Here is a 14,378-nt window from a genome sequence, read left to right as displayed (position 1 = left end):
GAAGCTTTTTGCTTATTTTTCACTAAAATTCTACATGGGTATAGCACACATACATGTGCACACAAAATAAAATGAAAGGGTGGAAAGAAGGAAGGAAGGAAGGAAGAAGGAAGGAAGGAAGGAAGGAAGGAAGGAAGGAAGGAAGGAAGGAAGGAAGGAAGGAAGGAAGGAAGGAAGGAAGGAAGGAATATATAATGTGACTCTGTCCAGTTAGTTTTCTCACATCATATTCAGATATATGGAATGCAGATTCTGCAGTCAAAAGATTGCCCATTGCTGTCTTTAGCTGCTTATTCCTAGGCAAAACACACACTGGCCAGTTGGAATAGAAGCTTTAATATATGACAGAATAAAAAAGTAGCAGACAATCAGCACTGTCTTTTTTGCCCAAAAGAGGTAAAATGGTCAGTTTTAGAGTCTAGAAGTTAAGGCACCAGGCCAAAAATCAGGAGTCCATACATTATAAACCTGCTTTAACTATGAAAATCATCTGGGTCACTTTAAGCCAGCCATTCTCTTTCAGTCCAATCCTCCTCACAGGGTTGTTGTGGGGGGGAAAGGAAAAGGAAGATGTTTTAGGTATGTCCACCATCTTGATTTATTTATAAAAATACTAAAAAGGTGGGAGCAAGCAGGGAATGGATATCAACCTTTAGTGTCTGTGGGACTCACCGGAAAGTATCTCCCACTCGGTCCTGGAAATATATAAATCCATCGTGGTCTTGAATCATGAGGTCACCGCTATTAAAGTACCTGTCTCCTTTCTCTAGGACATTCTGGATAATCTTCTTCTTTGTTTTCTCAATATCTCCTGCATAGCCATAGAATGGAGTCTTCTGTGTGATCTTGCCTACTAGCAAACCTGTTTCACCTGCAGTTAGGAATCAATTAATCAATTAATATTCATTCTCGAGCAAGCACATTATTTCCACTTATTTCCATTTGGATTTTCCAGAAAACATTCTATTTTTTAAAATTTAAATAAAACAATTAAAGATTTATTTATTTATTCAATTTGGTAAGTTAATAAAAACAGCTTTGCCATATTAATTCGACCTATAATATATGTATGTGAAAAATATTTCTAATTCTCAAAAGTAATAAATTACATTCAAGCAATTGCTTTTATGTGGAGGAAAGCATAGTTCTAGAAAGGTGAACTTAATGTAGCCTTCTTGTTGACAGCTCAAAACTTACGAAACTTTTTTCTAATTGATTGATGCAACCCTTTCTATTAAAAGGATAGCTCTTACTTGATTCTCTTAGTTAAACTTGTGAACTCTAAACCTCTTCAATTTACGACCACAGTTGAACCCAAATATTTCTGTTGCTAAGTGAGAGATTTGATAAAATATTTTGCCTCATTTTACGATCTTTCTTGCCACACTTGTTAAATGAATCATTGCAGTGGTAAAAGCAGTAATACTCAGTCCTCACAAAGGAGACAAAGGGGATGCCTTGTATTTTTCGCTCTCTGCCCCAACCGTAGTGAAGGAAAAAATCCATAAGGTCATTCATTTTTCAGTGACTAAAGGCATGAAAAATGAAAGAGCAATAGAGACATTATAAATGTATTCAATTCTTCTTTTAAATCCATCCAGGTTAGTAGTCACCACGTGTGTCATATTAACAAATGAATAGTGTACAATTGGAGTGGGGGGACTGAACTACACTTGACCCTTTGTGGGGATCAAGAAAACAAAATAAGACAATTTAATTTACATTTTAATAGCATTTTTATTTCCCATACATTTAATAGTTCTATATTTATCACACGGAAATATTTGAGGTTACGGCCAAGTGAACATATGTGCTGCATAGGGGGAAAAATTAGGATACATTCTAATGTGCACAACTGGCCTGGGGCTTTTGTATTGAAAACTCAAGCTCAAGAGTAATGCTAGTTACAAACACATTGCTAAAAAGCAGCCAAGGCTTTGCTGGATAATCAGTCTTTCTGTCACTTAAATCACTTTCTGTCACTTTAGGTCTGGTAGCAACTTTTGTAATTGTGAGTTTAACTCACTTCATTGGATGCACAGAGCATCCTGGGAAATTAAAATGCTCTGACATAACTTGTCCTTGTTTTGAGTCTCAACAGCAGACATGTCTATTAATTGTTTTGCACAAAGTTTACCTGTTTATCTTATGTAGAACCCACAAGGTAAACTCAGACATCAGTTTCCTTCTGATTTTTGCCATCTCAGTCTAACATAACCAATTTCTACAATATCAGTCTTCACATGGAAAAAAGAGATATGGTACTGATCTGGGCTGTTTTGGTTGTTGTAGCTATTGAAAATCAACTCGATGTGCACAAGGTTGTTTATATATTTGCAATGCTTGTAGAGAACGTATGACAAATCAAAACACTCCCTGTCTAAGCCAATAATTGAGCACAGACTCAGCTGATCATTTTCTGATTAGCAACAAGGGCTTCTCTCTCCACTGCTTAAATCCACAACATGTAAATTCCATTTTTCCTCCATTAAAAAAATAAACTGAGCTTTGTAAATTTATCAATAAATTTACATCTAAATCTCCAGAATATCATATTTTAATCGCTTTTCCCAGACATGAAATGCAGCCTTCATGTTGGTATCCCAAGAGCTGGGAGGTAGAAGGAATCAGATTTCTCCAGATGTTTCACGTAACCATTCCCATGAAACTGAACTTGCAACTCATTCACTGCTGTGACGAGTGACTAGTCTGTGGAAAACTCATATGTGGCATGGAGACAACCAAAGATTTAACCCCCAAAGGTCTGACCACTGGCACAGAGAGGAAAACCCATTTCATCATTGGAAATAGCCCATAACTTTGCTTTTGTAAAGTCCAATTCATTGCCAAATATAATTTTTATTAACATACCTGGGGCCACCGGGACACAGTATCCTTTTTCATTCCGCACAACCTCATCCTGGTCAATATCATATTGAATTAGTTCAAATTTTGTCACCTTCTGAAGCAGAATAGACAGAAATTGGTAAGAGCCACAAGGCAGAAATTCTAAGCAACTCCAGCAGTAGGTCACAAAGAACCCCACAAGTCTTTGGGTGCCCCTTGAACAAATGCTTCAAATTTGATGCCTGCTAAATGATAGGATAATGATATTCCGTACTTTTATCCAAAAATTAAAATTAATATAAGTGGGTAACAGGGATAATAGAGGCCTGAGATATAGTCCTTATCACATCATCCTTCCTGACAGCTCAGACCAACTGGACCTTCAAACACTCTCAAAAGCTTTGAAAAGAGAGCATTTGCAGCTACAGTTTGTCTATAGCACTGTGCAACTTCATCTGAACTCAATACAAGGGTAGTCTGGAATGAGAACTGGTTTGTCCACTGAGAGTCTTTTGAAATTTTGTAGTAGTGAAAAAACATTGTTTGGTTTTTCTGGTGTGCAAGGATCAGAGAACAAGAGATTGTACCACCTACTGCTGATCAATAAATTTGAAGCCTTTTCTCTTTTTTTACATGTATCATTGTGGATGACATAGATTATCAAGGATCCGCAAGACAACCATTTTACTATACCAGCAGAACAATTCATTTTCCCCCCCCTCCCTACATGTATGCATTGGCCAGATGATGTCACTATTATCTAGTACGTAGTCCAATTGTATATCCTCTTCCACCATAATCTTTCCTTGCAACCTAAAATTGCAGGGAAGGGGGTTGTTTCTCAGAAATTTGCCCATCTCTCTGATTACTTGAAAATGCAAATATACTTCCGGTTTGCTCGGAGGTTCATTTTGACTGCTCAGGAGGCTTCAGGGAAGCATCCTGAAGGTCCCTGAAGCCTTCGGAGCGCTCAAAACGATCCTCCGAGCAAACCAGAAGTTACTTCCGGTTTGCTCGTAGGTTCATTTTGACTGCTCCGGAGGCTTCAGGGAAGCGTCCTAAAGGTCCCTGAAGCCTTCGGAGCGCTCAAAACGATCCTCCGAGCAAACCGGAAGTTACTTCCGGTTTGCTCGGAGGTTCATTTTGACTGCTCCGGAGGCTTCAGGGAAGCGTCCTGAAGGTCCCTGAAGCCTTCGGAGCACTCAAAACGATCCTCCGAGCAAACCAGAAGTGACTTCTGGTTTGCTCAGAGGTTCATTCTGACTGTTCCGGAGGTTTTAGGGAAGCGTCCTGAAGGTCCCTGAAGCCTTCGGAGCACTCAAAGACCTTCCAAGCAAACCAGAAGTGACTTCTGGTTTGCTTGGAGGTTCATTTTGACTGCTCCGGAGGCTTCAGGGAAGCATCCTGAAGGTCCCTGAAGCCTTCGGAGCGCTCAAACGACCATCCGAGCAAACCTGAAGTGATTCTAGTTTGCTCAGAGGTTCATTTTGATTGCTCCGGAGGCTTCAGGGAAGCGTCCTGAAGGTTCCTGCCCCCCCCCAGGCTCCTATAAAGCCTCTGGAGCCTGGGGAGGGCGAAAAAAGCATGCAAAAATGGGTGGTCGCACCTGTAGTGTGCACATGCGCACTGGGGGGTGTCGCACATTGCATTACGGGTGCAGCATGCCCACACACGCCCCCCTCTGCGCTCCCCTCACTTATGGCACGCGAGCCAAAAAAGGTTCACCATTGCTGCCCTAATTTATTTGTCCTCCACACAGCAATGGAGAACAGAGCTGGAAATCAAGATAGTGGAGGGTTGTGGCTGCCCTGGGTATGGGGGTGGAGGTGGGGTCTCAAAGTAGACAAATAAAAAGGGAAGAGAGCCAGGAAGGAAAAAGAAGGTAAGAGGGGAAGGAGAAAGAAAGAAAAGAGAATGAAGATGAAAGGAAAAAAAGAAGAAAAGGGGAAAAGGAAGGAAGGAAGAAGATAATAATGAGAGGGAGTGAGGGTCTGAGGTAAATTCTGCCTTAGCACAGCCACTAACAGCCCTGTTGCCTTTTGCCATCCCCTGGTGGTTTCCCATCCTATCACTGAGGATGGTGTGGTTACAAAGCCGGGTCTCCTCACAAGGAGAGGGAGTGGGCCTCCCTCTGACCCACATACTTTACCCTCCCGTACACACCATGAGCAACCTGGCCAAGGAGAGCGAACACAGCATCAATGGGAGCTGGCAATGCCCACCATGGCCATAGTCACCACAACCATGGCCACCGCAGCCACACCCACCTGGCCCCCCTGAAGTCAACCACAATCCTGATGCGGTCTAGAGTGTCTAATACATTAACCACTTGCTGAGGTATTTTTACTGCATTAAGAGTTTGCTTTCCATTAAGCAACTGCTATGTAAACATTTTAGACAAAGTCCTAACTGACAAAAATCAGATTACTTTTATCTTTATCCCACCAGATCTTTCAAGAAAGTGTATTTGGAGAATAAGCAATTTTTGGCTGAATCTAAGGCATCCAAGATGGAGTATTTTCCTTGATTAGGCAAAACATGTTTTCCCCCAAAAGTTGGGTTTACACTGTTTCCTACATCTTGTGAAACTGTGATACTATCAGGAAAAGAAAAGAAAAAGGAGATCGTCATTCAGAATATTCAATTAATTTCCATCTTCTACTTTCCCTCTAAAGCAGGGCTGTCAAACTCCCATGGGCTGGATGCATCATGTCACGATCACCACTGCTTTCGCATATTGCAGCCATGCCGCCAGCGATAGATGGCGACAGCAATTGGTGGTGGTGGTGATAGGCAGCAGTAGCAGCCCCCACCACCTGGAATGGACTTAAAACGGAACATGCAGAGTATGTCTGGGTGTGCGGAGGCTGAAAATAGGGTATGCAGAGGCCAAACACGGGGAATGCAGAGACCGAAAATGGGATGCACGGAAGCAACAAAAGGCAGCGGCAATGGGCGGCAGTGATCCTCATAGCTGGAACAGCTAACAGGCAGTATTCTGGGAGGCCGATCCAACTGCCAATCAGCTGCTCATGCTAAATCAGACTGCAATAATGTGCTGAAGCTGACCAGGCTGTTTACTGTTTTGCTGCAAGGACTCTAGCCAGATGAATACCAATGGATGCTGGGAAGCAGATTATTTTATTGTTGTTGTTTTCCTCACCAAAAGGTAGGTGCATCTTATGGTCCAGTGCATCATACAGTGCAAAAAATATGATATGTTTTTGGAAAACAACTGGCTAACCTGATCAGAAGGGTTTCAAACTAAACTAAAGGGAGAAGGAGTAATAAGGTGATGGGTGAGTAATACAGTGGCAAGTAATAAACTAAACACAATAGGAAAGCAAAACAAAGTGATTATTTTAATAAAGGGGGAAAGGAAAAAGGAAATTGAACATAGGGAGTCTACCGAATTGTCTCAAATATCTCTATACAAAAGAACAAAGTACTCTATAGGTAACAAGCAAAACGAGCTGAATGTCATGAGGCACAAAATCAAATATGATATAACAAGGATCACAGAAATATGGTGGATAAATTCCAGTGGTAGAACATTTGATTTTATGATTACACTTCCTGATGGTAACATATGAGTTAAAATAACCTTACAGAGCGGGTAGCTTACTTGAAATCTACCATAGATAATCAAATCAGTCACAAGTGGTAGATAATAATAATAATAATAAATTAATAAATTTGAATTTATTAGCCGCTCCCTTTCCAGACAGGACTCGGGGCGGCGTACAATGGAGCATATAAAACATAAAACATATGTTCAAACACATAAACATACATATATACAAAGACATACATGCACGGAGGAGGTAACAAATTACATCACATTTAGACAGTTAAAAATCACCATTAAAATACCCCAATTGTAAAAAACACAATTTAAAGTTAAAAAATTTAAAAGGACAGTCAGGTTTTAAAGATTTAAAGCAGATAACTGAAGCTTCAAAAAAGAATGGCATGACTATGATATAAACTTTTAAATCTTTTCAACATCTGTTTTAATTCTGTCAAATACATGCCATGAATTTTAGAAAGGCCAGTTTTAAAAAGAGAGAGTTCTTTAATACTTGACCTACTCCTTAACAAGGGAAATCAAGGGGATAACTTCAGACTGTTATTGTCTTTCAAGTGTAGGATAAAGGCAATGACTAACCACTTGCAAAAAGCCTTGGACTGCAAAGACGCCAGAGGAGCTCTGTCACCCCCTTCAAGAAAAAGGATTCCAATAATCATTAACCAGTGACCTAACATTAATATCTAAATAGTTGTCAGAGCAGATGATAAAACAGGGCTTTTGTAAGCATTTTGAAAACAATGTCAGGATTGCTAGAAATCAACATGATATTTCTCAGAATAGGTCAGGTAGAACAAATATCGTCTCTTCTTTGATAAAGCAATTACATTGGCAGATAAATAACAGAACAGAACAACAGAATTGGAAGGGACCTTGAACCCTCAACCAAGAAACCCTACATTATTTCAGACAAATGATTGTCCTATGTCTTCATAAAAGAAAATAAAGAGAATGTTCTCTACATATTTACCTGACTTCTTAACGTCAGAGATTCAGCATTCATACTTGCATGTAAAGAGCAGAAAGCGGTAGGGTCCTACTGGGTTCTGTTTTGGGCCAATGTTAGTCAATCTTTTTATGAATGATTGGATTAACTATGAGCTGCTTATCAAATCTGCTGATGATAAAAGAACTGGAAGATGTAACCAACATCCAGAATGATAGAATGAGACCAATCCAGAGTCTTCTTAACTTCAGAGATTCAGCATTCATATTTGCATGTAAAGAGCAGAAAGCGGTAGGGTCCTACTGGGTTCTGTTTTGGGCCAATATTAATCAATCTTTTTATGAATGATTGGATTAACCAAATTCATGCGCTGCTTATCAAATCTGCTGATGATAAAAAAACTGGAAGATGTAACCAACATCCAGAATGATAGAGGAATGCAGAATAGGAAATCATAATTGATGGATCTATAATATTATCTCAAAGACCTCCAGCTAATCACAAGGTGTTTGATTCAAATCTCATCTTCCTTTTTCATGTTTGTTATCAATTTGTCTGAAATAATAATATCGTATCCTTTACAGAATTGTTATAGTGGTTATGGAGGGCCAGTAACACATTTCAGTGTAAACAAATGTTAACTATTATTATGCGGTATAATATATTATCCCAATTATTTAGTTGTGCTTCAAATATGCTTGACTTCAGTCCTGGAAGCTGATATACTGCTACAGGGTTGTTGGGAATTTGGGGCTATTACAAAATCACTATTATTTATAGAGATTAAACTAATTTATTAACATAAAGAGTCCCCCTTAAAGGGAGATGGGTGGTTTAGTTATATGAAATATAAACAAACAAATGTGCCTGCCAAAAATAAGAGATAATTGGAAAAAGAGATGGTTATATTTAGTTGTGTATAAATATGACAGCCTCTAGATCAGCGGTTCCCAATGTGGGGCCCACGGCCCACAGGGCAGCAATTTGATTTTTAATGGGGGCAATTTGAACCTTGTTTAAACCAAATTAATGGCCTTTTAGGCTTCCTCCACATGAGTAGAGTTCACTTTTTGAGTAAAGTAAGAATTATAGGTCATGAGGGGAGGGCACCAGGATTTTAGAGTTGCCTAGGTGGGACAATGCCAAAAAAAGGTTGGGAACCACTGCTCTAGATTCTGATTATGCTCAACAGTACTATTTCATCACATAGTAAGATGGCCCCATACTGGGAATACTTCAGTTGTCAAGACTGATATTCTCTTCGTAACATGTATCTCACGTATATTGCATTTCAAACAATACTTTGTCCATTTAAAACTAAGAGCTTATTTTAGCATCCACACACATACATACATGTTTCTTAACCTTGGCAGTTTTAAGATGGGTAGACTTCAACTCCCAGAATTCTCCAATCAGTCCATCCATCTTAAACTTACCAAGAAACACTGATATAGATATTGAAAAGGTGGGTTCAGCCAGATCTAACATCAGAAAACTAATATATCACTTTTCCGGACAAAACAATTCCTATAATCTTCAAGCAGACTTGAATTATAAGAATCAAAGTTCAAGCAATAATTCTAAATTGAAGGTGCTGCAATAGTAACTGGGATTGTGTTTTAATCCGTCAACTCCTAGATTCTCATTAATATGTCTGCAACATCCCAGTTTAATTTCATTACCTTATAGAGGTAGCTAATCCTTCCTATAGCTCCAACTTTCCCAATGTAGTTAATAAAGCCAAGATTGCCTTCTGTAGCTCCATAGAATTCATAGATCTTCAGGCATCCAAATCGACACAGAAATTCTTTCCAGACCTCTTTCCTCATGCCATTGCCTAGGGCCAGTCTCACACTATGATCACGATCATTGTCCTTCTGCAAGAGAAGGATTAGCAAGAGAATCTTTACAACATTCAATAACATTTATAAATATATACTTTCTTTGTCATCTATGCTAAATAGGAGTTAAACATTATTTTTTTTATTCCTAAAATATCTTGGCTAGATTGCTACATTACGGTAGGTAAGGGTGCATAGGAAAAACATGCACATATTAGGTGACTTTGATAGTATACTTTTTGCACATGCATATTGCACACCCTAATTCTAAACTGGCTGGAATGGTTGCAGTGATCTTTGGTGGACATAGATCAAGACCGGAAAATCTTTTGCCTGCAGTTTGAATGCAGCCTATGAGAAATTCTGTGCTTTCTATTAGATTCCCACCAAGTTCAAACCATTCTTTAAGACCTCGCCCATTCTCCTGCCCCCTACATTTTTTAGTCTGAGCCAAAAGAAAATACAGATTGTCCTCCACGTACAACCAGTTGTTTAGTGACCATTTTAAGTTACAACAGACTCCCCAAAAGCTACTTATTATCTGCACCCCCTGGTCATATGACCAAATTTTGGGCACTAACCTATTAGTTCATATTTATGGCTGTTTGCAGTATACCATGGTTACATGACCATGATTTACAACATTTTTGCCAGAAATCAAGGTTTACTGCCAGTTTCTTGCAAAATCTGCCCTAAAGCAAACCATGGGTTTAATAATTGCAATATTCACTTAATGACCCCAGCATTTGCTTAGCAATGCTATGGAAAAGGTCATAAAATCAAGCCCAGTCATATAGTGACTCGGTTTACAACCATCATGACTTATATCACAATTTGAACACTACCTCTCCCTCTTCTTTCAAACCAGCAGCTGACTGCAAAGAAGATATTTTCTTAGGCAAAATTGTAAATATACTCCTTTAAGCTCATAGCTGCATAGGTTCTCCTCCCCTCCTGAGGACTAACCCTTATCCCTGAGTGCTAACCCCCCCCCCCAAAAAAAAAACCTGCAGGTATAAAGTACTATGTTATTTTAAAAGAGACTCCATTGTGATCAAGGAAGAAATGTCAAGGCCTCAAAGTAGCTGGAGGGGCATTTTTGAACAAAGGTGCTATTGGAGACTGAAAGATTGTTCCCTCAAAACAAACAACAGACACAATAGGTTTTCAAAATAAATATCTACTGAGGTCATTGGAGGTAGTTTAAAGCCTAATTTCCAAGTGTGAGATTAGAAAGGGCAGGGTTTTCAGGAATGTATGAATGCAGAAGTTATTATGTAAATGGAGTATTTATGTATGCAAAATAAAGTTATATTCCCAAGGTACAAGGAAAATGGCAGAATTATTCATTTTCACTCTTTGAAATTCTTCATCTCTTCTTCTTCCTATCCCACTCACCAAATATATTTATTCATTAATCTATTTATTACTTTACTTATATGCCTTTTCTGATTACCTTTGGCGCATTACATAAATAGCGCATTGTTTCGCCCACATATTGGATTACAGAAACCTGATATCGCCTGCAGTCATTCCAGAAATTTGAAACAGAGAACTTCGACCCTAAAACACATGTAGCTCCTTATGAAAAAAACAAAACAAATAAGGTTGTATGTCATAGTATAATGAAGCAACAGAAAAAATATGTTCCAATCAAAAAGTGGAACAAGTGGAACAACAGACTTAAATACCATCAAATTAAATTAAAGTATGGGATTTGGAGTTTCTCTTATATCTTAGGCCTGTGAAAAGCCATCATTTCCTTGACTGAGTGCTAAAAACAGTATCTTGAAGAATGAATTCCAAATGGAAGATTGTTTTCATTAGAAAATCAGTGTGGGTTGAAGGGGTGATAAGCATTTTGCAGATCTGACAGCTGTTATTTTTTTCAAATAAAATATGGCCACTAAAGAATACTTTTGAAAAATCAAATCCTGTGTGTTTGTCTGTTGATCACTTTGAACAAATGACTCATCGTGTTTTCCTAAAGGCACATTTTTGTCATATTTAAATTCTCTCCCTCTCTCTTTTTCTTCATTTTTTTTTTTCAAATTGTGGGATGAGATATTTAGTTTGCAGATTCTGGGAATTTGTAGTCTAAATACTTCTAGAAGAAGCCTGATTGGGATGATCCAGAATGTGAGTGGCGTCCTTCATTTTTGATGCTGTTTTGACCATTTTTACTATTTGGACTATATTTGTTAATTAATTCCATATTTAGGTATATGAAATGAAAAGTGTACACCATATTTCTTTCTTTTTCATTATCCATGTTTAGACAATCCAGTAATCAGAGATTTCTGAGTCAAAACAACTTACAAATCATTTTTTTTAATAAGTTAAACAAACTATTCATGTATTCTAACTCTCTTCCTTTCTCTCCCCCTACCTGTTTTACTTTCACAGTGTTCATGTACTTATTGATGCATAGGTGGTACATACCAACATCTATGCATCCTCCAATTCCAACAAGAAGCGCAGCTGAATGGTATAGTGGCAACGGAGTGTAGATAATATCCTTGGCATTGATGTCACAGAAGTTGAATATCTTGGATACCATGAGCAGCTTCATTTGGTTGATGATAGCAGCTTTTGGTAGTCCTTAAGAGAAAAGGAAGGGAGCATAAGGAACACTCTAGCTATGGAGCAGCACCTATTCAATCTTGCTGTTCCAAAAAGCTAAAATGCATAAGTCCTAATTACTAATTGAAATGAATGGGAGACCACCAGAGCTGTAAACGAAACTTGGAATGTGACAAAAAGATGCTGGCAAACTACTTCTGTAAGTTGCTAAGAAAACAACAGCAAGGTTCCATACAATCACCAAGGGTCAAGCTTAGCTGAAAGGAGATTTGATAATGCTTTAATTAACTTGTCATCTATATAGTAATTTAAGATTTTGTGGGTAACTCGAGGCTACAGTCTGTTGATGATGATGATTGTGATTTTCTAGCAGAGAATTTCTCTTATCTTGAGAGGGATATTTTTCAGGTAGATTTTAAATAAATTACATTATACTAAGCCTATTTGAAGTCATGTTTTTGTATGTTTCCTATCTCAGAATGGCAGAAAGCAAGTAGGTAGAGGTTATTTCAAAAGCTGCAAAAAAGAGTTTCAGATATGGTCCTGCACTGCAGATTGCCAAGTCCTAAATTAAGGTAATGCTATTTTTCACTTGACATAATGCACAACTGCTTCATTCTTCTTGAATATGGACCATCCAGTCTTCAAATGGAGAGATATTCAGAGATTCCTAGACTTTTTCTTTAGTCATTCAGACATTTAGCACATTCCAAAATTGTTTCTCCTTACCTGTGGTTCCAGAAGTAAAAATGTACACAGATATAGAATCAATTGTGATATTGGCTCTGTAGGAAGCAGGCACGGGTTCATCTGAGCTCAGTTTAATCTGTCCAAGTAATGCCTGTACACCATCAGAGGGGGAATCATCACTGAGATAGAAAACTTGTAACCCTTCATCCTTTAAATCAGGCAGAACATCTTCAATGGCATTTTTAAAATCTGAAAAGAAGAATGAAGGTATAGCTTTGACTGGATCTTATTTCCTACCCTTATTTTGCTAACTACATTATTCTGCACATAGGCAAGCAATAATAAATTAAAATTCCGCTTGAGTTGAATTTGTTAATTTATAGCTCATGAATGAATCATGGGCAAATTCTTGATTTTAGTTGTTGGTTATAGGTTAAAGCAAATCTTTTTGAATTGCTTTTCTATATATTACAATGTCTAATTGCTTATTGACTGAATCACTCTTGCAGTTTTATGAGTTAGGAGATTCAGGCCTCTTTTTCACACAGGTTTCCTGTAATGTTTCACTGAATTAGAATCAAGACTTAAAGGTTTTTAAGGACATTATCAACTCTATTGGTTTATTTAATTATGGATGCCCTTCCATTCCACTAGAATTAATTATAATTAACTTTCTGAACTGTAGGAATGTTCATTTTCCTATTTCCATTCTTACAATATTAGGATTATATGGCAGTATTCAAGAAATATAATTCCACCACTTCAATAAATCCATTATCTCTGGTCAATGTAATTGCAGAGGTTCCCAGTACTTAAGATCCAGAAATAACTCTAAGTGATGGCAAAGTAAAGAAAACATTCCTCCAAAGTGTTTTTTGCTCTCCAACAACCAGATAAATTTTGCATTAAAAGCATTAGACAGATCAGTTTTTATTTTATGTTGCTATATTTTGAATTATTTTAAAATATGTCTAAAATTAAGGACGTTTTCAGAGCTTTTTTACATTAGATATTTATAGTCATTCAGAAGATCTGCCCTTCTAGTACTTAGGCAATGATTTGGGCAACCAAATGTTGCAGGAACCTCAAATATGCATCTGCCACCTGTAATATATTTTGTAACATAGCAGTACTATCACCACCCACACACTCTCAGGGAGGTGACCAGACCTGACTAGTTTGGCAGCAGCTTATCACTATACCCAAGTATAGTAGTATAATATTTGTGAAGAAACAAAACAGGCCCCTGTATTTAGAGGAAGAGTAGGTATGCATTCCTGAACTAATCCTTAAGGTTGTATCATCCTTCAACTTTGATCTCCAAAGCTGAAGTTACTTTGGAGTGTGGGAAGGATGTGTTGGAACATGAATGGATCTGAGGAAAAGTTGAAAACCATACTTTCTCAGGGAAGAGATGCTAGCTTTCTCAACGAACAGCATTACCCAACTTCAAGAATGAAAAATGCAAGACAAGAGTCTATCAAAATATGGGAAGGCTAGGCTAAAGAATCCCATTATAAAGAAGGAGCGGGCAATCATGTTGATTGGTGTCAATTAACTGTTTTAAGTGGCTCTATCTTATTATTTCACATACACAAAAATTATCTAGCCATGTCATATTTTGCACCTGAACCCAAGTCTTGTCAAGACAGACCAAATTGAGAATTTGGAAATATCTGTTGACTTCCTGTCAATAAGATTGACAGCAGCATCAGACTGAAATCCCTTAAAGCAGCAACATCCCATCACAGCCCACCATTTTCAGAATATTCATTTTCTGACCTATAAGGATAACACACTTTATTAGCCACAAAGTTCATATCATAGACATGAGAGTTGTGTCTACAAGTTATTGTTGTGGAAGGAACTTATATTACACCAA

At 38.0% G+C, this 14,378-nt stretch overlaps 1 protein-coding gene across 1 annotated transcript in view; it reads right to left on the bottom strand.

Moving 5' to 3' along the window:
* Positions 1-14,378, bottom strand: part of LOC309400936 (long-chain fatty acid transport protein 2-like) — a 30,921-nt gene that overhangs the window by 13,615 nt on the left and 2,928 nt on the right. Inside the window, exons 2-7 of the mRNA XM_081969710.1 lie at positions 12,536-12,745; positions 11,666-11,824; positions 10,680-10,804; positions 9,065-9,259; positions 2,872-2,962; positions 673-871 (exon numbers count right to left, since the gene is read on the bottom strand). Of these exons, the coding sequence (XP_081825836.1) occupies positions 673-871; positions 2,872-2,962; positions 9,065-9,259; positions 10,680-10,804; positions 11,666-11,824; positions 12,536-12,745 (979 nt within the window). The remainder of the gene's footprint in view (positions 1-672; positions 872-2,871; positions 2,963-9,064; positions 9,260-10,679; positions 10,805-11,665; positions 11,825-12,535; positions 12,746-14,378) is intronic.

The sequence above is a fragment of the Natrix helvetica genome (genome assembly GCF_964273705.1).
Source record: "Natrix helvetica genome assembly, chromosome: Z".
Classification (NCBI taxonomy): domain Eukaryota; kingdom Metazoa; phylum Chordata; class Lepidosauria; order Squamata; family Natricidae; genus Natrix; species Natrix helvetica.
Note: the sequence above shows the minus strand (reverse complement) of the source record. Positions and strands in the feature narration are given on the sequence as shown.